This window comes from Lygodium microphyllum, chromosome 1 (genome assembly GCF_053477565.2).
Source record: "Lygodium microphyllum isolate KBCC chromosome 1, Lygodium_microphyllum_v1.1.10, whole genome shotgun sequence".
In the NCBI taxonomy this organism is placed as follows: Eukaryota; Viridiplantae; Streptophyta; class Polypodiopsida; order Schizaeales; family Lygodiaceae; genus Lygodium; species Lygodium microphyllum.
In genome coordinates, this window is record NC_141135.1 from 133,060,470 (window position 1) to 133,082,512 (window position 22,043).

The 22,043-nt window shown below is 39.2% G+C and overlaps 1 protein-coding gene across 1 annotated transcript in view; it reads left to right on the forward strand.

Moving 5' to 3' along the window:
- LOC148041699 (hexokinase-1-like) overlaps positions 1-14,435 on the forward strand; it is a 31,161-nt gene extending 16,726 nt beyond the window's left edge. Inside the window, exons 8-9 of the mRNA XM_087681433.1 lie at positions 13,402-13,483; positions 13,634-14,435. Of these exons, the coding sequence (XP_087537559.1) occupies positions 13,402-13,483; positions 13,634-13,987 (436 nt within the window). The 3' untranslated portion in view covers positions 13,988-14,435. The remainder of the gene's footprint in view (positions 1-13,401; positions 13,484-13,633) is intronic.
- The last annotated feature ends 7,608 nt before the right edge of the window (positions 14,436-22,043 follow it).

A 22,043-nucleotide genomic window follows, 5' to 3' on the forward strand; every position in this document is an offset into this window, starting at 1 on the left:
ATAAGAAAAGGCCTAAATTTTTGAAGCAAAAATGCACACAATGTTTGCAATTTGTGGGTCAGATGTCACTTCTACACATAAACAATATCAAATAAAGGAAAAGCCCCAAATTGTTTGATACAAATCTGCACAAATCTAAGCCTTGTGCTCATGCATGTGAACCCCCCGGTCAATGAGCAGGGAATAGATTGTAGAAAATAATAAACTAAAAAAAATTGACGAGAAAAAATTAACAAACGTGTTGTCGTTGACTTGTAGGCGTCGCTTGCTGTTGCTTGTTGTTCATGGCTTGTGCTTGGTCATTGTAGACCTGTTCGTGCCTTACGTCTGTTGCCGACAGTTGGTCAAACCTTAGCCGTTAGATTGGCCACGCTTGCTTGTTGCCTGAAGAATACACGACCTAGGCTTCACTCTTTGTCATTTGGTCAAATTGACCACCGATTGGTCTCTCCTACCTATTGCGTGTACACCAAAGTAATGACTGACTTGTTTGCTTATGCACTCATGTAGAGATTGGCTTGCATAGTTCTGGGAAAACATGCACACTCTTGTCGAAGCTCTGATACCAGTTTGAAGAGCCTGAGTGGAAGTACTTAGGTAGTATGTGCTTCAAGGAAGGTGTATTCAGCTGTAGAGAGTGTACACACAAAGAATAAAAGAATGTATTCATACTTAGGATACGGTACACTTGTACCTGCAAGGGTGTGTTCATATGTGCAGGTAAATATATACATGAGAGTAGCAAAAGGACCTTTACATCCAACAATCTACAACAACCAATTGCTTGAGATCTTTGATCTTTGTTGAAAAATTGGCTATTTAGACACCTTCATCCATATGTTCACTCTTTGATTGCTTATGTAGGTAAGCAACTCGAGCTTTATTTTTCCTTGATACAAATGTGCAAGAGTATCCAAAGCATCATTAGTTGCCTTACACGAGTGAATATGTTGGATCATGGTATGCTTAACAGACAATGTAATCAAAGCACGAACATTTACATCTCTACTATATGTTTAACAGACAATGCAATCAAAGCATGAGCCTGTACATCTCTCAAGAATAGGTGATCGTATTATAGGATTAATTGGAGCAAAATTGGAATCTCTATCATCCTCAATATCACTTGTTTCTATTGCTTTTGCTACACTTGTAGCTTTTGAAAAACCATCGAGACATCTTTCAATTCTATGTACAATGTTGCAAAGTCCCTTTGTAGCCAATATTCAATGCATCATATAAACCCACCTTAGATAATTGGTTCCATTCAACTAGTCCTCAACAACCAACATATAGAATACATCATTGTTGCCAGCCATGGCCATTGATTGTATTTGATGCAAAAGTTGCTTCTATAAAGGAAAATATTCCAAAACCAACTTGTGATATGTAGTACACTATAAAGGAGGTTGTAAGGGCTTTTATCTGTAGAATTAGCTAATGTAGAAAATTTTGCACAAAAGGACGAAATAGCTTGCACAATACTGGTAGTAGTGGGAACAAATGCTGAAATGAACTTGAATAAAGAATCTCATAAGATCTCGCTCCAATTTGAGAAATCAAGCGGAGGGTGTTAACAACTCTGCATAAGAGATTGAAGCTTGCTCTAATACCAGTGGTTGGATTTAGGGTTGTAGGAATGACGTAACATAGCTTGGAGAAGTAGCAGCTTGAGAGAGAACTTGAATTGTATTGAGAGAGATCAATAGAGAAGATTTATAAGGCTAAGTATGCCTTAAAAGTGAATAGGCATATATACAAGACCGGGGGATAAAAATCTCCTAAAGAGGGAAAAAGTACCTCAGCAGTCCTAAGTGTATTCTCACACATCAGTACCAAAATATGGTTATAGAAGTTTCGGATTGTCTTCTTGTGTTTGACATTAACATTGTCTAAAGTGTGTTCACACACATCATTACCAAAATATGGTAACGGAAGTTTTGGATTATCTTCTTATGTTTGACATTAACATTGCATCATTCTTGATTGTAAAAGTTTGCTTCAACAAGTGAAGAATCCCCCTATGAGAACCTTGTCCAAGTGGCACCTTGTCGCATGAGCATGTCTGTATTGCATCATCTCTTTCAAGTTTGCATTATGTCTTTATGTTGGGCCTTGGACACGATGAAAAATCACGAGAATATCTCTTCAAGGTAATAACTCATGCATCATGTAGCATGCCTCATCAACTAGAGCATTCACGTGTATATTGCTCACCTAGGATCTTAGGCTACTACCACATCGCCTTTGTTCGTTTTCTACACCTTTATACCAACATCCTTGATTGTGGTTGTGTATGATTGACTCTAACCTTTGTATGAACTATGGTGCCAACTTAACAAAAAAAAAAGCACAAGACCCATTTGGGTGACTAAAAAAAGATGTCTATTGCCTTTGTGATCTTGGTAGGTCCTTGGGCAGTCTAGAGTGATACCCTTTTGGGTTGAGGTCGAGCCATTTTTTCTCTTTCCTTGTTCTCTCTTTTTGGGTCTAAGAGGGGCTGAAACTTGCCTCCTTAATTATGATATTTTTCTGGCCTATTAAATTGCGCCAAACAAGCGTTTTTTACTTTTAAATGAGACTTTTCCATCTCCAACATGTTTCATAAAAGGAAATTAGTGTGCACACTAGTGACCACTTTCATTCTTGTACCGCTTTTCCTCTTCCACAACTGCAGCAAGTACTTAGCTTGCCACATGGCACTCAACTGTTTCAATTACATGAGGTATAGGTGATTTAGCTCTTGAACATCATTTTCGGATCTGCATTTTTGCTGCTATTGCATCCATGAAATTAAATTTCAGTGTTCTTCGGCATTAACTAGTCCTTGGCTGCTGCCTCTTATCATCCTCAGCTTCAGACTACTTTGTCTACATCATTCTTGCCCCAAAGCTTGGTGCCCATTATGGTGTTTCTTAAGATTATTGGAGTTGTTCATAATGTGTACAAAGTAGTAGATCATGCTTTGAAACTCTTAAGTTTCAGCCAATATAGCAATCACTAACTAGCAACTTGTTCTTGTATTTGCTCTTTATAGATCGGTCTAGTCTTGCTTGCTCACTAATCACAAGTTGCGCTCACCAATTGTGATTAATAACATCCAATGTAGAATGTACTTACAACAATCTCTATTTCCTTTGCAGAGAGAGAGAGAGTGTTACATACAACTTGCATGCAACCCTAGATAGTAGGTCTAAATTGAATAGAGAAGCTTTATGTTGATGCCAGTGCGAGGCGCTTCAACTCAAGTTTTGTCCCTTGCTAGAGAAGGGAGAATATGACCCATCTTTCATGAGAAACTAAAGGAGAAGAGAGAGAGGATGTTGGTGATGCATGAAAGATAGCCACGATTGCTATTTCCATTGCTACAATTGCAAGGAAAGTTGCCACTCTTTCTTCAAGTTTGCTATGATTGCTGAAAATGGATCCATGACTCATGCAAAAGTGTTAGCCAGTCATTTCCTAGACAGTGAGTACGACAGTGCCACGTCAACACCTGCAGTCGGATAATTTTTTACTGCAATCAGCTGAATTTAATGTAGCCAACTTGGTGAAGTTATTTCCTATTTTTTGGCTATTTATAGCCAGTTCGTGGCACACTTAAGCATTCATTATTTTAGATTCTGATCTTGAGATCTGTTGGCCGAGACAGACTGTGCTCGGGCTGATGGAGATCGAGGTCATCAAGTTGGAGATATACGCAGATATTTCCCCTGCCCCCTTGTGTATTTCTGCACTCTTAGACAGCATACTGTACCACAGATTTTCTGCGTTTACACTGTCTCCTTTTCTCTCTCTCTCTTCTCTCTTTGTTCACTCTCTCTTAGTCTTTGTCCTACGCTTCCGTATCGCTGCACTCTCACATGGTATCAGAGCGGTGAAGATGGATTGATTGAGGGCTGAACCTATCTGAAGAGGAGATTTCAGCGCGACACAAGGCTGTGTTTCCAGGATTCGAGGGTGAGCGGGAGGGCTGCATATCAGATCAAGCCTGAAGGTGAGCGGGAGGGCTGCACATCAAATCAAGGCTGAAGCGAGCGTGGGTGTGCAAGAAAGGAGTCTAATTGGTGAATTTGATGTAGGTTATTGCTGTTCGAAGGGGAGGAAGGTTGCGTTTGAGGCCCTCCATTGCAGATTTTACCTTTTCATCGCCCTCGGCGGGTGAAGAAGGTTTGGGTAGCGGAGGAACCAGCCCTAGAAGGCTGCGTTTTCACAGTCAGAGGGGGCTGATTTTGCATTGGTGCAGGTATTTCAGGTTAATATGTCTACAAAGACTGATTTGGAGTTCCAGGCAATCATGGACGGGAAGGTGCTTGTCCTACTGACTCTTTCATCGGATCAAAAGCTTGATGGTGACAATTACTGCATCTGGCGGGTGATGATGTTGGCCATGTTGGAGTCTTACGATTTGGCAAAATTGATAATGGAGGAGATTAACAGGTCCTCGGTGAGGGATGAGTCCAAACTCTCTTCCAATGCTCGCGCGGAGTTGACCAAGGCCCAGTCTCATTGGGACAAACTGAATGCCAGGATTTGATCTTTTCTTTTTTTGTCTTGTACCACAACCGTGATCGCTCACATTGAGCACTTGATAGTGGCTCGAGAGATATGGTTGGAGCTCAATCAGATATTGGTCTCTTGGTGGAGTTTGACAGTGATATTGTTGGAGTCCTTGATCATGGATCGAGAAAGGTTCTCTCTACAGGGTATGAGGAGAATGGCGTCTACAAATTGAAGTCTTCTTCAGCTCTTACTTCTCTTCTTTTTACTTCTCAGACACAGTCCGAGCTATGGTGTGCTCGGTTTGGCCATCTGAACTACGAGTACCTTCGGAAGGCGTCGCGAGGGTCATTTGTTCGAGGATTGCCGAAGAAAGTGGTGAGCCATCAGCCATGTGTCTTTTGCATTGGTGGAAAACTGCATCGGGGTGCGATTCACAACAAAGCTTCTAGGCAGTCTACTTCACCCATGGAGCTTGTATCCATGGATCTTTGTGGCCCGATGAGGATTGAGTCTTTGAAGGGGAGCTTGTACTTCATGTTGATCGTAGATGACTACAGCAGGATGACTTGGGCCTATTTCTTGACTTTGAAGTCGGAGGCTTTCTCTCACTTCAAGGATTGGCTTCTCTTTGAAGAGAACCGTTGTGGTCGGCGGCGGAAGACCTTGCGTTTAGAGAAGGGAGGTGAATTTATGTCTAATGAGTTTGCTCTTTTTTGTGCAGATAGGGGCATTCACCAGCAATTTGCTAACACCAACACTCCCCAAGAGAATGGCATTTTGGAGCGGAAGAACCGAAGTGTGATTGAGATGGCACACAACATGATGGAGCACTGACAGACACCTCAGTTTCTGTGGGCCGAGGTAGTGGCTATTGCAGTTCACATCCTTAATCGATCTCCCACTTCAGCCGTTGACAGGATGACACCTTTTGAGGCTTACTTCGGGACTAAGCATGATGTCTCTTATTTCAGGATCTTTGGGTGTGACGCTTATGTGCACATTTCGAAGACGCAACGTGATAAATCTGTGTCAGCTTTCCGACGACAGGTTTTTGTTGGCTATAGCTCCCAATCCCAGGGTTATCATTTGTTTGATCCCGTCAAGCGGGATATCTATACGAGCCAAGATGTGCGGTTCGTGGAAGTACCGGCCACAGAAGGGGGTGAGGAGCACCCCATCCTTGGAGATCCAGGGGAGAGTTGGGCTCCCGAGACACTTTCTTTGGAGCCAAAGCCTCTTGATGGAGATTCTTCTTCTGATTCAGAGTCTCCTCTTCCACCGGCCACCCCCAGGAGTTTCCGCCGGTGGATGTTTTTGAGTCTTTAGTAGATGGAGAGCAACGGGGAGGGGTTTGTCCACCTCCTCGTTGGGTCCTTGACACACTCCGAGATTCAGGGATCGAGAGGGTCTCCGAGGAGTGGGAATTGCAGGATGGACTGCGGAGGTCACAGAAGACCCAGGCACATTCTTCGGAGCTTGTTTGCTCCAACTATTGTTTGCTGACCCGTGTTATGTAGGATTGTGAGCCCACTTCAGTGAAGGAGGCTTTGCAGTTTGATCATTGGCGGAAGGCCATGGAAGCCGAGTTGGAGGCTATTGAGAGGAATGGCACTTGGTCTCTTATGCCTCGTCCTTTTCATTAAGAAGGTGATTGGTGTCAAGTGGGTCTTCAAGTCCAAGTACCTTAGCGATGGTTCTTTGGATAAGCACAAGGCTCACCTTGTTGCTAAAGGTTTTGCTCAGCGCCTAGGTATTGATTTCCATGATACTTTTGCCCCCACTGCTCGTATGGAGACTATTCAAGCTGTTCTTGCCTTCACTGGCCATAGGAGATGGCCTGTCTAGGCCTGTCTATCAGTTGGATGTGAAGTCGGCCTTTCTGAATGGTGACTTGCAGGAGGAGATCTATGTTGAGCAGCCTCTTGGCTTTGGATCCTTGGATGGGAAAGTTTACAGGTTAAAGAAGGCCTTGTATGGCCTCAAGCATGCTCCGCGTGCATGGAACGAGAAGATTGACTCGTTTCTTCAGTCGAAGCCTTGTATGGCCTTAAGCATGCTTCGTGTGCATGGAACGAGAAGATTGATTCGTTTCTTCAGTTGAAGTTGGGATATCGGGCTCCAAGGCTTTATGTGCACACTCTCGAGGTTGGTTGTGTGTTGTTTGTGTTATATGTTGATGATTTGATTCTGATAGGGCTCATGCACAGAAGGTCCGAGAGACCAACACAACTTTACATTAGGTATTCAAGATGACAGATTTGGGGCTTCTACATTTCTTCTTGGGTCATGAGATCTATTAGCCTCAGAGGGGGATTTTCATCTCTCAGCAGAGGTACTGAAACCAGCCTTCCTTCTTGGAATGGGTGGTGATAACCTGATTTAAGAGTTAATTACAACAATAAATAAATGCACATAAAATGAAATATACACTTTACCATAACATTCTTGGACAGTAGACACCCTGTTGGTCCCAAAATTGGCGCCCCTTGAGATTCTTCAATCTCCTCTTGCTAACCAATTGCTCTTGCTGTCATAAATGTCCAGCAAGCCTTTTAGGTCATTTGCCCCTTGTTTCACCCAGGACTTCTTTTCCAATTTGACCCTTGGCTGGCCAAATGCTGCCCCAAATCAATTCGGGATGTGCTGGCTCTTGAAATTCCTTGATAATCTTCAATTATCAGCTGCTAATTTCAGTCCCCTGAGCCTTCAATCTTTGGAACGGATCTCGAGGTGGCTGCTAAACCCTAATTTCTGCTGTGAATTAGGGTTTACTGCAGAAATTACAGATCAGCCCACCAAAAATGGTTGAGATCTCCTTCGAATGGCTGAGAATTGTTGAGAATGGTTGAGCATATACTGAAGATGAGAGAATGCTGTAGAGAGAGAATTTTGAGATTTGTCGCGAAGAATTGATCAAAATCAGCTGTTGCCCTGCTGTACCAGCCCCAAACGGATGCACCAACAACAATAGGAGTATTAGAGACTGTGATCTTCAGGAGAAAGTGCATCAGCAGCAATTGTTAGCTTCCCAAGGTCAAGAATATGCAATCTCCATCACCAAAATGGTCTCCAATGGTTGGGAAATGGCCCCAAAAGCTGGCCGCAACAATCCAACACCTCTTTCCAACAACTCCAAAATGAAAAAACGAGATTTCCCTCTCCCTTCAGCCCTATTTAGCCTTTCCCCCACTTGCATGGGAAAGTTTTGCCAAGTGGCAGCTTTCTTAATCCATTTTCAGCAATTTGCAGCCTTTTAATTAATTTTAATTCAGCCTTTAATCCATGCCCAAAAAATTGACCTTGCCCATCCAAAAATTAATTGGCTAGGCCATTTGCAACCCAAACTGGTCCCATGCATTAATTGACCCTTGGACAAGCTTTAATCCATTAATTAATGCCTAGTCCCTAGTGTCACCACTGACACTTAATGGCCAATTAATGGTCCTAGGGGCAAACTGACACCAAAATTCACCTAGAATCTAACAAGTGTAACTTGTTACAACTTTTACCTTTGACACCCATCTTTTTCACGAGGTCCTTGGGCCTTCAACTGTGAAAAAGTAGCTTGCACCTCAGATATGCAACATGTGTGCATCTTTTAATTGCATATTTGTTTAATCCTTTAATCAAATGTCAATTAAACATAAGCAAAGCATCAAATTTTCACGTCCTCGTGACAGGTACATTTAGGATCTCTTGGTGACTTTTGAGATGGAGACTTGTCGGCCCATTACTACTCCTATGGATCCGAATTGGAAGGCCACTTTACACTCAGACTCTCCCTGATAAATGCTTTACACTACCGTCAGTTGATTGGATCCTTGATTTGGCTTTTCAACACTTGTGTTGATCTTTGTTTTGCTGTGGGTCTTTTAGCAAGGTTCATGATTGAACCCAAACAGGTGCATTGGCAAGCTGCCTTGAGGATTATTCGGTATTTGAGGGTGGCCTCTAACCTAGCGATTTATTATCTTGCAGGTTCATATGCTTCCGATTTGGTTCTTGCAAGTTGGAGTGACTCGGATTGGGCTGGTGATGTGGACCATCGATGGTCTACTACAGGCTACTGTTTTACCTTGGGTACAAGTGTTATCTCTTGGAGTAGTAAGAAGCAGCCCACGGACGCCCTTTCTTCTACTAAGGCAGAGTATTGGGCTGTGTCTTCCACCACATGTGAGGTTGTGTGCCTTCTGAGATTGTTGGAGGAGCTTGGCTGTCCCAAGACTCGTTCTACTCTTTTGCGGTGTGACAATGAGAGTTGTATTGCCTTGGTACAGAATCTTGTATTCCATGCCTGGACGAAGCACATTGAGATCCACTATCCCTTCATTCGGGAGAAGCTTTTGGATGGGACCATTGATGTGGAGTATAATCTGCAGATTTGTTTACGAAGGCTCTTCCCCAGGATCTTCTTCGGCAGCGTTCCAGATCCCTTAGTCTTTTGACCCGTCCAGGATATGAGAGGGGGTGTTAGCCAGTCATTTCCTAGACAGTGAGTACGGCAGTGCCACGTCAGCAAGCGCCACGTCAACACTTGCAGTCGGATAGTTTTTTACTGCAGTCGGCTGCATTAAATGCAGCCGACCTGGTGCAGTTATTTCCTATTTTTTGGCTATTTATAGCCGGTTCGTGGCACACTCCAGCATTCATTATTTCAGATTTTGATCTTGAGATCTGTTGGCTGAGATAGACTGTGCTCGGGCTGAGGGAGATCGAGGTCATCAAGTTGGAGACATACACAGATATTTCCCCTGCCCCCTTGTGTATTTCTGCACTCTTAAACAGCATACTACACCGCAGATTTTTTGCGTTTACACTGTCTCCTTTTCTCTCTTTCTCTTCTCTTTGTGTTCACTCTCTCTCAGTCTTTGTCCTACGCTTCTGCATCGCTGCACTCTGACAAAAAGGTGCACAATCTCTTTACTCATGTTTTTGCGTAAAAGGTTATTAAAAAAAAATGAAAAATTTTATATTTAGTTGTTCTAGGCCCAAATTGTAAGGAAATACTCAACAATAGAAAAAAAACATAATCGTATGACAAACACAAAGACTGATATGGAAACACAATTAGGGTTAGGGTAACTTAGAGACAATGAACATGATGAATAATGAAATGAATGAATCTGAATAGAATACAATGCTTAATGCAGCAAACACTATGGAATGATGAGTATTGAATCTTAAACTCCCCTTATCTTAGGGACTAGGGCAAAGATAATTAGGCTTGAATTGCTTTCTAAGAACTTGCATACTAAGCCAAAGTACTATATGGTATCATCAAACGATACAAACAGTTACAAATATTAAAAACAGACCTTATGTTGACGGCCAACCAAAGTGCAGGCACTTATTTTGTTAGTGCATGCCATTTATGACTATATGCTATCAGCAAACTATACAAACAGTTATAAATATAAAAAACAGAACTTATGTTGACAGCCAATTGTCAATAAAAGTTATTGGAATGTGCTGTTAGCCTCTTTTTTTAAAAAAGACTAAAGTGAACAAAATGTAAATTAATCGGCCATATATGAGAAAGGAGCTGGAGAGTGTGTCATACTCTTGACTGATCTCAAAACATTGCAGGCTGCCTCGGAAGGTGTTTAGTAGCAGCATATGCAGCTCAAGTGTGATTCGATCAGTGATGATAGACGAGCAAAATCAGGGCAGAATCAGCAAAATGCAGATGTTGTGATGATGTGGCAGCACTAGTGACTAGTGGTGTAAGAAACAAATAAAATGCTGAGCTGGCAGGTGATGTCAGCATCAAACGCAGGCTGCTCTGCAGTAAATGCAGGCTGCACAGGGGTAGACAGCAAAAAATGTGGCCTTCTAGGGCTGGAGGCAGCAGGCAGCAGGCAGCAGCTGGTACCACAGTAGACAGCAGTCGCCTTCCTGTACAGCAATGAGAGAATAGTTGGAAAGAGAAAAATGGTGAGAAAAGGCCGCCAGCAAGCACCAATTGATGGACAACAATGATGGGCAGCTCCTATTGAGATCTCTGTGAACGGGGTGTGGATAGCAAAGCTCTAGCACCTACAATATGCAAAAATGAGATTGGGCTGAATGGTGGGCGACTTGTCTATTTATAGAAAGTTTGGGCCTTCCCAAATTACGGTTTGCATGTGGGACACTCTCTCTAGGATCACGTTTCTTTTCATAAAGTTTGCTTAAATTAATTAATTAAGCATGTTTTGGGGGTGTTTTAAAGAAGCTAATGTAATTTTAGCTCAACAAAAACATAGGCCAAGTACCCAAATTTAATAATTTTAATGAAACATCTCGCATTATTATTCAAAAATCCATGAATTATTTAAATGTGCACTTTCACTTGTACATTAACTAATTAATTAATTATGTGGCTCTCACTAGTAAACCTCGACTTGTCCATGTCTTGCACAACTTATGTATTGCATGGCCAACTAGTCAAGAGTTAATCACCTATTAATCCCGAGCTTGGAAAAACTCATCTTGGTGATATATCTCCCTCTTGAAAAACTACAAGTGTTCTGGATTGTATGTAAGTATGACCGAAAGGCATCTAAAACTAAAATTAATTGAGGTAAGTTATAGTTGTAACATTGGTCATTGTTGTTGCCATTTACTTGTTCATACATGTAGTCCTACTACAATTACCGAAAACTACAAATTACAATGATACACATGCTAAATACCACATATAGTATTGCATGTGAAGATATGCTAGGGTTTGCATAGAGAAAACACAAAATGTATGAGCACGGCTAAAACACAATAACTTAGACAGTAATGCAATAAAGGCAAACCCTAAATGCAAAATGCAAGAATACAAAAAATGCAAATAGAGAAGAAAGATAGCTTTGACTACTGAATGAGAGAATGTAGAGAATGCTCAAGGGCAGAGCTGTCCAATAGCTGATGGCTTTCATGGGAGTATGTTGAGGGAGGTGTTGATGTGTGTTGACCATTGGAGACGGATATTGAGTGCAATAACCATTGGTTGGAGTATAGTTTGATAAAGAAAATTGCTAGAAATGGAAGGGTACAAGGTTGGAAACCACAATGTAGTAGTCTGTGGGGCTAGAACTAGGAAACACAGTAATGTAACCTTTTGAAGATGATAGTAGCTGATCATTGGTAGTAGTGGGAGGCTAGGCGATTGCTGTAGAACACATAGCAACAATAGCTGGGGGTTTGGACAACTAGTGGAAGAGGACTGATGGGCCGAAACTTGCAAGATAGGGATGGATTGAATGGTGGGCAGCTTGTCTATTTATGGATGTAGAAGGGTCCTCCCAAATTAGGGTTTTGCTTATGGGACACAAAAACTCACTCGGACCGCGCACTATTTAATGAATCTTTTGGTAATTTACGTGTGTTGGGGCTGTTTTAAAAAGGTAATGCATTTTTAACTCAACACTGCATATGATACTTGGTATTCGGGTAAGCTTCCATATAGTAACACCAAACTAATGTGTGTACATCACTGAACATAGAAGTCCCAAACAAATATATTGTTAGTAAATAGTACCTTGAATGGATGTATAGGATTGATTAGTGACTTGTAGATCTTTGAGCCCATCTCTACTAAGGGTGAGATGCTACCCTCTTGTTGTCTTAAGTTACCTTCCTCCATTCACTTCACATGCATCTTTGGTAATTTTGAAACTTCACTAGATATTGATGGGAATTTAACTCTTATCTTCCTTTCCTTATGTGTGAAGATTTGTTTTGGAACTAGTATTCAATGTAGTTCCTCAACTTTAGGTTGAACCTTATCATGCATATCCTTTGGTACATTACCTTGAAGGCGTCCCAAAAGACTCATATGAAAGGCATCATGGATCCTCCAATGGTTTGGTAATTTCAACCTGTTTGGCACATCATTGATCTTCTCTATCATCTAAAAGGTCCATAATACATACTTTTTGCCTCAAAAGATCTTATCCTTAGTATGCAAGATAGGTGGAACTTTCTTTCCTCCTTCAACTACCCCCATCAGTGATGACAAAACGAGACATGCTATAATACTTACTATAATACTTAGAAGATGTTCTGCATGAACAACCTTGCCATATGATTTGCTTTTGTCTTCTCCTTGACTAGAATGATGTTTGCTTGCTTGCTGAACCTGCCAATGACTATCCAGATACCAAAAGTGTTTTGCAACACTTTTATTTTATTTTTGGGACGGGGCGGGGGGTAGTCCATAGCAACACTTGCCACGGCCTATCAAGAATAGGTGGAGAATGTAACAATCTTGGTGATTTTAACTTTTCTGACTAACTATGCATGTACGCACAAATGCATCTACATCTTGTCGTAAAGCTGGCCAATAAAAGAAAATCTCCATTGCTTTAACTGCAGCATCATACCTCAAACCCTGCATATGGGGTGCATGACTTTCAATTGTAGCCTTTGGCCTCAATTGCTTTGTTACACACAGATGACTATGTGAGTAAAGGGCTCATTGCGTCTGACCATCAGACAGCTGATCAGAGACGCTAGCTAAATCCTCATTCTGAGCATATTGTGCCTTCACCTCCTCTATGATATGCAATGGACACTGCTGAAACCTGATGTTACCTTGATGCAACCATATTTATCTTACCCTCCTCATGCCCCTTCTGAAAGTGAAACATGGATAATAAATTTTCAAGTAACTTAGATGGGGATGGAAGCTTTAAAGGGAATTGCGCCTGGTGCAAAATAGTCCTTTTTTTGTAACAACCTTGTGTAAATAGAAGATACTTTTGTTTCAGCCCTTTCTTCTGTAGTTAGTTTGTCCTTTTCTGTGAATAATGCAGTGAATGAGTGATTATACGGAACCGAGTGAAGCTGATCTGGTTGTGCTGTCCCTGAATTCTTGATAAGTTCCTTTGTTGAAAATGAGATTTGACTTCAGCTTTTTGAATGCAGGACTCCTGATATGTCAGTTATGCATCAAGATGAGTCTGCTGATTTACAAGATGTGGCAAGGATTTTGAAGGACATTTTGGGGGTAAGAAAAAGGGAGTTTTAAGCATCAACTCTTATATTTGTGATCCAACCGATGTTGGTGTTTTCTGAACTTATTTCTGTATGTAGGACTGAACTCATATAGTTGTGATTCTGATACATAGTGTACCCATCTCACTTTGGTGGTTAGCAGATCCCAAATGCACCATTGAAAGTTCGGAAAATTGTGGTTGAAGTTTGTGACCTGGTTTGTGAGCGTGGTGCTCGGTTAGCAGCAGCAGGCATTGTTGGTATACTTAAAAAAATAGGAAGGGATGGTAGTTCAACAGGTGGTAGATCAAAAACGGACAGGAAACACACTGTTGTTGCTCTGGATGGGGGCCTTTATGAGCACTATCCGAAGTTCAGGAAATATATGCATACAACAGTATCAGAGCTATTAGGAGAGGAAGCAGCGGCATATGTTACAGTAGAGCTATCAAAAGATGGATCAGGGATTGGAGCTGCCCTTCTTGCGGCATCTCATTCACTTTACTTAAACATGTGAAGCATATACTGGAATTTGCAGCAACAAGCTGAGCTACAGCTATTGACTGTTGCAGTGGAACAGCAGGAATGTATGTATATGTGATATGAGTCAGTTGGCATATCTCCTCCCTTGATCTGTTGTAGCAGGGGAAGATCCTCATATCTGTGGATTCTATTCAAATTCCAGACTTGACTAGTGAATAATATATTTATTGCGGTATTTGCAGCATGAAGAGTGGAGCTTACAGCAGGGCTGTAATTGCTTACAAGACTAATGCTAACAAAGTCGTCCATTTTAGTCAACAGGTAACTTCAATGTTGCTCTTTTCATATCAAACTTGAAATTTAGTAGACAGCAAACTGCAATTTAATGCTGCTGGTTTATGGTGAGGGAGCAGTGCATGCCTCACTTGTGTTGGAGTGTCCTCTGAAAGGAAATTAAATGGCTTGTTAATTACATTCCTGGGTAGTGCATAATGGAGTTTTATCTGAAGTGTCTTAACTTTGTTAAAGCTACTGCAGTTTATTGCCACTATCTCAATGTAGTTTGTTGCCATTCTATGTCAGTCCACATAGTTGTGCAACTTTTAGTGGCCTGTTTAGAGCCCCATGTGCAAATGGCACGCGGGAAATGTTCCTTGTTCTTACGGTACCAACTAACCAAACTAATCGCTTTCACAAATGCACATAATAATCTCTTTCATAAAATGGCACCGTTTTTGATTAATAGTATTCATTCTTCTCATATTTTCAATTTGAAGAGCTCTCTCTTTGACACATCCACTTACCTACTTACCTTCACTCTTGATCTAGGTTCATGTTTTGTCATGCCATACCGTTTCTTTTGGCTTATGGGAATAGTACTAGAATATCATCTTGATGCATGTTTTTACATGGTCCAACACTAGCTTGACTTGAGAGTTAATTTAAAGCTACGGTTGTAATACTCGACTTGGGAATAGTACTAGAATATCATCTTGATGCATGTTTTTACATGGTCCAACACTAGCTTGACTTGAGAGTTAATTTAAAGCTACGGTTGTAATACTCGACTAGTAAGACAAATGATCGATTACGGGCCCTATGGATTACGGGGATTTTCCCTTTGGCTAAAAATATAGACCTTTTTTAGGACTCCATTACTTTTAGAAAAATAAGGAGAGTCTACAATTATATACATCCTTGTTCATTGCTTGTTGGGTTAAAATTGAAAGTTAATTATCATCTTGATTGGGGATATGCCATTGTCTTAAGAAAGCATTGAGCATAAAAGTCTTTAAGAAACCTGAAATTGATGAAAGAAGGAAAGACTAAAGATGATATGCCTTAATGCATTTATGATTGCCAACTTACGGCTTGATACAATGGTTAGCTAGACTAATGCATTTATGATTGCCAACCGACAGTTTGATACAATGGTTAACTAGTAGGCTAATGCAAGTGCAAAGGTTTAAAATCCTTCTAAGGTTTTATAACTTTAATCGATGAAAGAAATAAAGAAAAGATTATATGCCTTTATTCATTTGTGATTGACAATTTGTGGCTTGATGCAGCAATCAGTCAAGCATGCATAGTCATTTTATAAAGATTATATGTCTTTTATTCATTTGTGATTGACAATTTGTGGCTTGATGCAGCAATCAGTCAAGCATGCATAGCCATTTTATAAAGATTATATGCCTTTTATTCATTTCAGGCAAGCATGCATAGCCATTTTATAAATGCCTTTTATTCATTTGTGATTGACAATTTGTGGCTTGATGCAACAATCATCATGAGTGGTTATGAGGGAGGGATTACATGGTTGTGATCATGGGCATCCCTAGGCTAAAACATCATGATGTTCAATACTTCCTAATAAAAGAAGATAAGACAAGAGCTCCTTTCCTCATAGAGAAAATTTAAACACACTAGAAAAATGTATTGTAGAAAAGTATACACAAATTAAGGATAGGTGAATTCTCAAAATTGGGGAGTTATCCCATTTTTCTAGGAAGTTGAAAAAAGAGCAAGATAAGAAAATCAAGCCACAAGTTAAAATTGTATCTTCATAGCTTTTGATTGCATTGACATAGATTGTAACATCTTTTTCCTTTGTTTCAATAGCAAGGAGGTTGGAGTGTATCAAATGAGGAGTTGCTTGCTTGCTCTAGAGAGAATTGGTGATCAGAAGAAGGGATAAAATTATTTCTGAGAGTGAAGGCTCCTCTTAGGATCCAACAATTGTGGCCAAAATAATCACTACTATTTCAACATGGTCCACATCTTAAAATTTAGTCCTAACTTGGAAGTTTGTTGGAGATGGTACTCACTAGAGTAAAGGTATCGGAACAAAAGGGCTTTGAGAGGGTGGTAAGGAAGGTAGTTGATAAACATGAGTTCAGAGACACATTTTGATAAAGGTTGCTAGCTTCATTGCTTTGCTAGATACCACACTTTGAAATAACATAAGGTGAAGCATCAAACACATTGAATTTCCAATAGTAGTGGAAAAATATAAGATAAGGAGCTATATTACCCTACAACTTGTAGCCATGTAAAATGGGGGTTGCTTGTTGGGTCCAAAATCCTTTGAATCATGTATGGTTAAAGAATTGGATGCTAAATAGTAGAAGTGTGCTAGTGTGTAGATACTTTGGTCAAGTTATAGATACTTTGGTTAGCTTGGTAAATACGCTAAACAATATTAATTCGCTAGCTTGTGGATGCTTTTTTAAGCTTGGTGAATATTGGCTACTTGTGTATTTCCACATTTCATGTTGATACTATAACACAAACAACACATATCTCATGGAGTCCATGTGGCATGACCTCATTGGCTTGAGTTTGTAATTGATGTGTGGGAGAACCATGAAGTCCATACAACACATGCCTCCATAACACCACACCAATGTGGGTCACTAGCCTTGTTTTTTAGTTGCTCAAACCGAGCTATGCGAGCACAAGTGGGATTTAGGTTGCTAGGCAAGAGTCCTCATGTACATTGCATGCACTTTTGCCTTGTATTCTTTCTTCTCTTCTTATGTGCATGCATATTCATTTCTATCTCATATGTGATACAATTCTTGTTTCTAAGGCTAGCTTATATATATGTTTGAGCATACCAATAGAGTTCCACAATGTAAAATTTAAGGTTCTTGTGATAGGAGAGAAACAAAGAGAAGGGAGACAAGATTGAAACCAAAGTTAGGAAAGAAGATGTAGACAAGGAGAAGGATGAACATAAAAGCAAATAGAAAGAGAACTACTCAAGACAAAGACTCTAAGCATTGAGGTGAGACTTTAATATTATGATGAAAAGGTGAATACAAGTTGACATTCATTAGAAACTCTCGGAATCAAGATGTGTAATGAATACCACATGGACTTGCAAGTATAATTTCAAAAAGGATCAAAGATAATCGGATTAAAGGTACACCTTGGCCCAGTTTAAGAAGGTCTTCATCATGCTTGGCAATGTTGTCAAAGAGGCCCCACCACCATAGCCTTCATGGCCATAATTTGGATAGCAAATCAACATGCTTAAACTTGACTCCATGAAAACATGCTTACAAATCCTTGATGAAATTGCTCTCAGACATTTGATTTATACTTAATTTTTGGCTTGAATGGATTGCCATGAAAATTGCTTACAAAGCCTCAGTGAAATTACTCACACATTTGATTTATACTCAAATTGTGGATGCTAGTCATGTTTGATAGTGGCCTCAAGGAGGCTACATAGACATAGCCTCCTTACTAGCACTAATTTATTGGATTGGTTGTGTCCACAATCTACATTAAAAAATCAACCTCAAAGTGACTCCTACAATTGAATTTCACTACACACAATAGTAAGAATGGCATCATGTTTAGGGTTTGCCACAACATAGAAGAGAAGCATAGAGCTTATTTGCCAATGGCAATGAAGAAGGAAGAGCTTCAGGTTATGGGAATGCTTCAATTTTTATTATGAAGTCGAGGAGGAGGCAAGTAGTGCGTTGGAGTTGACATAATAGTAAGAATGGCATCATGTTTAGGGTTTGCCACAACATAGAAGAGAAGCATAGAGCTTATTTGCCAATGGCAATTGAGAAGGAAGAGCTTAAGGTTATGGGAAAGCTTCAAATTTTATTGTGAAGTCGAGGAGGAGGCAAGTAGTGCGTTGGAGTTGATCTTCCAAGCAGCATTAAGGAGCAACAAGTTTGTGAAAAAGAAAAGAAAACTTGTGGAGTAACAAGTTTTAACTAATTTTGGAAATAGAGACAACTAGATCTATTTTGCAACTTGGGAAAAATGCATAAATTGTTTCATTGAGCACAATTATTTGCACAACGAGCTAGTGTAGAAGATTTTAGATAGTATCGCTAAATAGTTCAGATGCGTATACATAATTTTTTCGGCTAATGCAATTAAATATGAAACAAGGTCAGGTATGTAATAGTTTACTTCCAATGCCATCTATGGCGAAGAGTATCATAGAAAGAGTTAAAAGTGATGGAAGTTTTCGGTGAGCCTTTCCAGATCAAAGCTAGCTTTGAGGACAAGAAAAAAGAGGTTCTTTTCAATGGATAACATTTTTCTTGGCTTGCCTACTCTACAATGCTTGATGATCAGATTTTATTATTTGCCTCTAGAAGAGGGAACAAGGAGTAGTTGGTTTGTGATTAAACTTGATGAGAGTGAGAGTATAAAATTAGAGAGGGTCTTATACCTTAATGAATTGAGCATTTTTATCAAGACGTAGTGATTCAATGATATTTATTGTTCAATTTGAACACAATATTTGATGATTAGGAGATTTTGAAGTGGATAATATAAAAGTTAGAATACAAATGAATATGGTACTTTAATATCTTCATTCTGTAAGTCCATCCTTACTTGATGTAGTGTGCATTGATGATATAACCTTTAGGATTGTAGTAAATCCTCATTGAATCAAACATAAAGATCCACTATAGGGTAATTGCTAAAATCATTAAGATTCTGATCCAAAATAACTAGACTGCCACTAAAATAATGCCATCTATTGTAATACAATTTGAGGATGAAAATTTGAGTAGCAACCATGCATTTACAAGCAAAAAATTCCTGATCTATCTTACAAGTTACCTTCCCTTCTATCATGGTATTCCATCATCAACAGATTGTAAGACATGATCATATGCCAATCTGTTCATTGAGAGTATGCCCTTTGATATTCTTATCTTAGCATTGAAAAAAAAAACATTAATAGACATGAAAACAATAATCTTGCTTAGCCTAGTTGAGAGATTAAGTTTTAATGCTCTCTGTCTCTCAAAAAATATTTTATACTTGTAGCTTTTGCTAGTGGCTAGACTTGGCAAAGGCCACTCAAAGCTTGAAAAAGCTTGTGAATGAAGGAGGGATATTACTCAGTTGGTAGTGCTGCATGGGAACAATATAAGAATTGTCATTAAAAAAAAATCAATTCTTTACAAATTGTGTGTTTTTTTTTCTTTACACATTTCCTCTCCAATCAAACCATACATAACATTCATAACATCAACAATAAACTCGATCGGTTGCCATTCCTCAAGATTAGATAGGCAGATATGTACAAGACAAATAATATTTATCATAATAAAACCAAATATAATGTTTAAGAAGAGAAAAACATTGAGGATTCAATATTTACAATTTAGCCTTTGCATTAGAAGGTTTGAAGTTTTGGGTTCCAAACATAACTCTCTTTGCTTAAACACATGTTGCATTAGTATCTCTTTTATTTTATGCTATTCTTATTTGCTCTTTGAGTTGAAATCTCTAATTCTAACCTTCCAAGAGCAGAGATGAGTGAGCTCTCACATCTCTCTTTTTTCTTACATTTTGCATACTACATGGTGATCTAGCTATCTTTGCTGATGATCCATCTTCCATCTATTTAAAATGAATTAAACACCAATATGGATGTGATTTGGGAGCTTGGGCATCTTATTGAAGGCCAAATTTCTATATTCGTGGCAAAGAGAGAGGGAGAGAGGGGAACAAGCCACCATAAAAGAAAAAAAGAGACGAGGAATAAAAAAAAGGAGAGAAAAAAGACAAGCACTAAGCTTTTGGTAATTTGAATTTAGATTCAATCATCATTATCATAAAATCCCAAATATATCATCAATGTAAAGTAGCCAAGACCTTAAGCCATTAATATAAAGGATATCACAATCACAATTATCGGAGGCTAAAAAAATATACTCATAACAAAAATGAATAATAATATTATATTTATATATTTTTGTAAAATGAAAATTTAAATTTTCAAGGAAAAAATATTAAGGAGGGTTTACTCCCATTGGTCTAGAGCACTCTCTCTCTACATCCTAAAAGGCACTTTCAAAACCTCATTACTTCCCTAATGAAGATTTTTCTAATGATATGAAGAATCCAACATTTACGCTAATACATGATTGCATGTTGAGGGCTAGGAGGAAGCTTTTAGGTCCTCCTTTTGGTGGCATTCTTCATGGAGGTGATCCTTGTCTCCCATGGGATCAATCGTATGAGGATCATGTGCATTAGAGAATTGCTCTAGCTGCCTTCACATTGGAAAAATATGGCTAGTTATTGGTTATGGGATCCTTTGTAGGTATTTGCATTGGTGATGACTCCCATTCTTTTGTCATTGGTGATGAGACGCATGAGAGAGAAAGTGAAAACCTTTATGACTAGTGAGCATCTAGTCCTTTTCGTTCATGTCACATATTCTATGATGTCTCTTTTGATTTCTTTAAATAGCCATGTCATTGGGCCATGATCAACTAATCATGTTGCATGTTTAACCAGATTAATATATCCATTATGCTTATAATGAAAGAGAGCATGATGATAAAAGTTACTTTAGGGCTTGTCACAATTATAATTTATGGAAATTCAGGGAGACAATTTAGTGTTTGCCTTGGGTTTAAAATTACTACTTTTTTGCTTGGCTTTAGACTTTAAAATAAATTATCTTTATATGTGTTCTTGCTCTATTTCTAGAAGCATGTTCTCCATATATGGGGAAGAAATGACAACAAGAATGGCCGATGAGCCATGTTTAGATGTGAACTATCCGAAATCCATGCAAACTAGATTGAAGTTGTAACTATTGTCACTTTCTTTGATTTGGAGCTCATTATAAATATATGAAAAAATAACTTTCATGCTATCCTTATAGCATTTTCCAAATATGATATTTTTGAAAATAGAATTTTGTTGCTATTCTTTTGGAATTTGCATTAGCCAAAGTTCTACTGATTATCTATATATACAAAATACTTTGCTTTTGATACTACATCTTTGATAAGAGTGAGCAAGAGGATTTAGGTCATGCTTAGCTCTAGCATTACTAATGAGAATAAGAAAACGTGGTTAGTTTTATAAGCCAATGAGTGATGCTTTGCCACGTGTTGCTTGGTTTTCTAGTATTGCCCAAAAAATTTTGCTCAGAGAAAGGAAAAACCCTATTTGATGTTTGTAAGAACTTTGGAACTATATTTTGATGTCCTTGTGTAACTTGACACACTGGTTTTTAAATTTAAGTATGGCATTGGTTGCCCACTTGACTCCCTAGACTTTAATCATCTAAGAACTCATAGTTATAGCTGTGGATGCCACTTTATTTGAGTAAATGATATGTCAAGGTAGGTTTTAATGCATATGGCAATTTGTACATATGATCAATAGAACCAAAAATTTAGAACTCAAGACCTTGAAAGAGACGTAAAAGGGGAAGGCATCGAACAATTCAATGGGAAACATAATAAATAAATACTTCCCTCTAAGATATTATCTACATGAACCACTTATGATTGAGCTTAACATCCTTATGAAAGCCATCACAGTATCAAGGAAAACTTGATATGAGCAGATCAAACAAGAAGCTAAACTCGCTTGACAATCTTATTTAGCCCATGTGAGTTATGCGTTATGAACTAGCACTTCAAACTTCCATATTAGGGTCACCATGAGGACCTAGTCATCCTTTGTATCATACATTTGTGCCAAATTGACTATGATGAAGGAAGTCAAAGCAGATGCTTTCATAGACAAAGGCTTTGACTTTAATACCTTACCATATTGACACAAACTACACC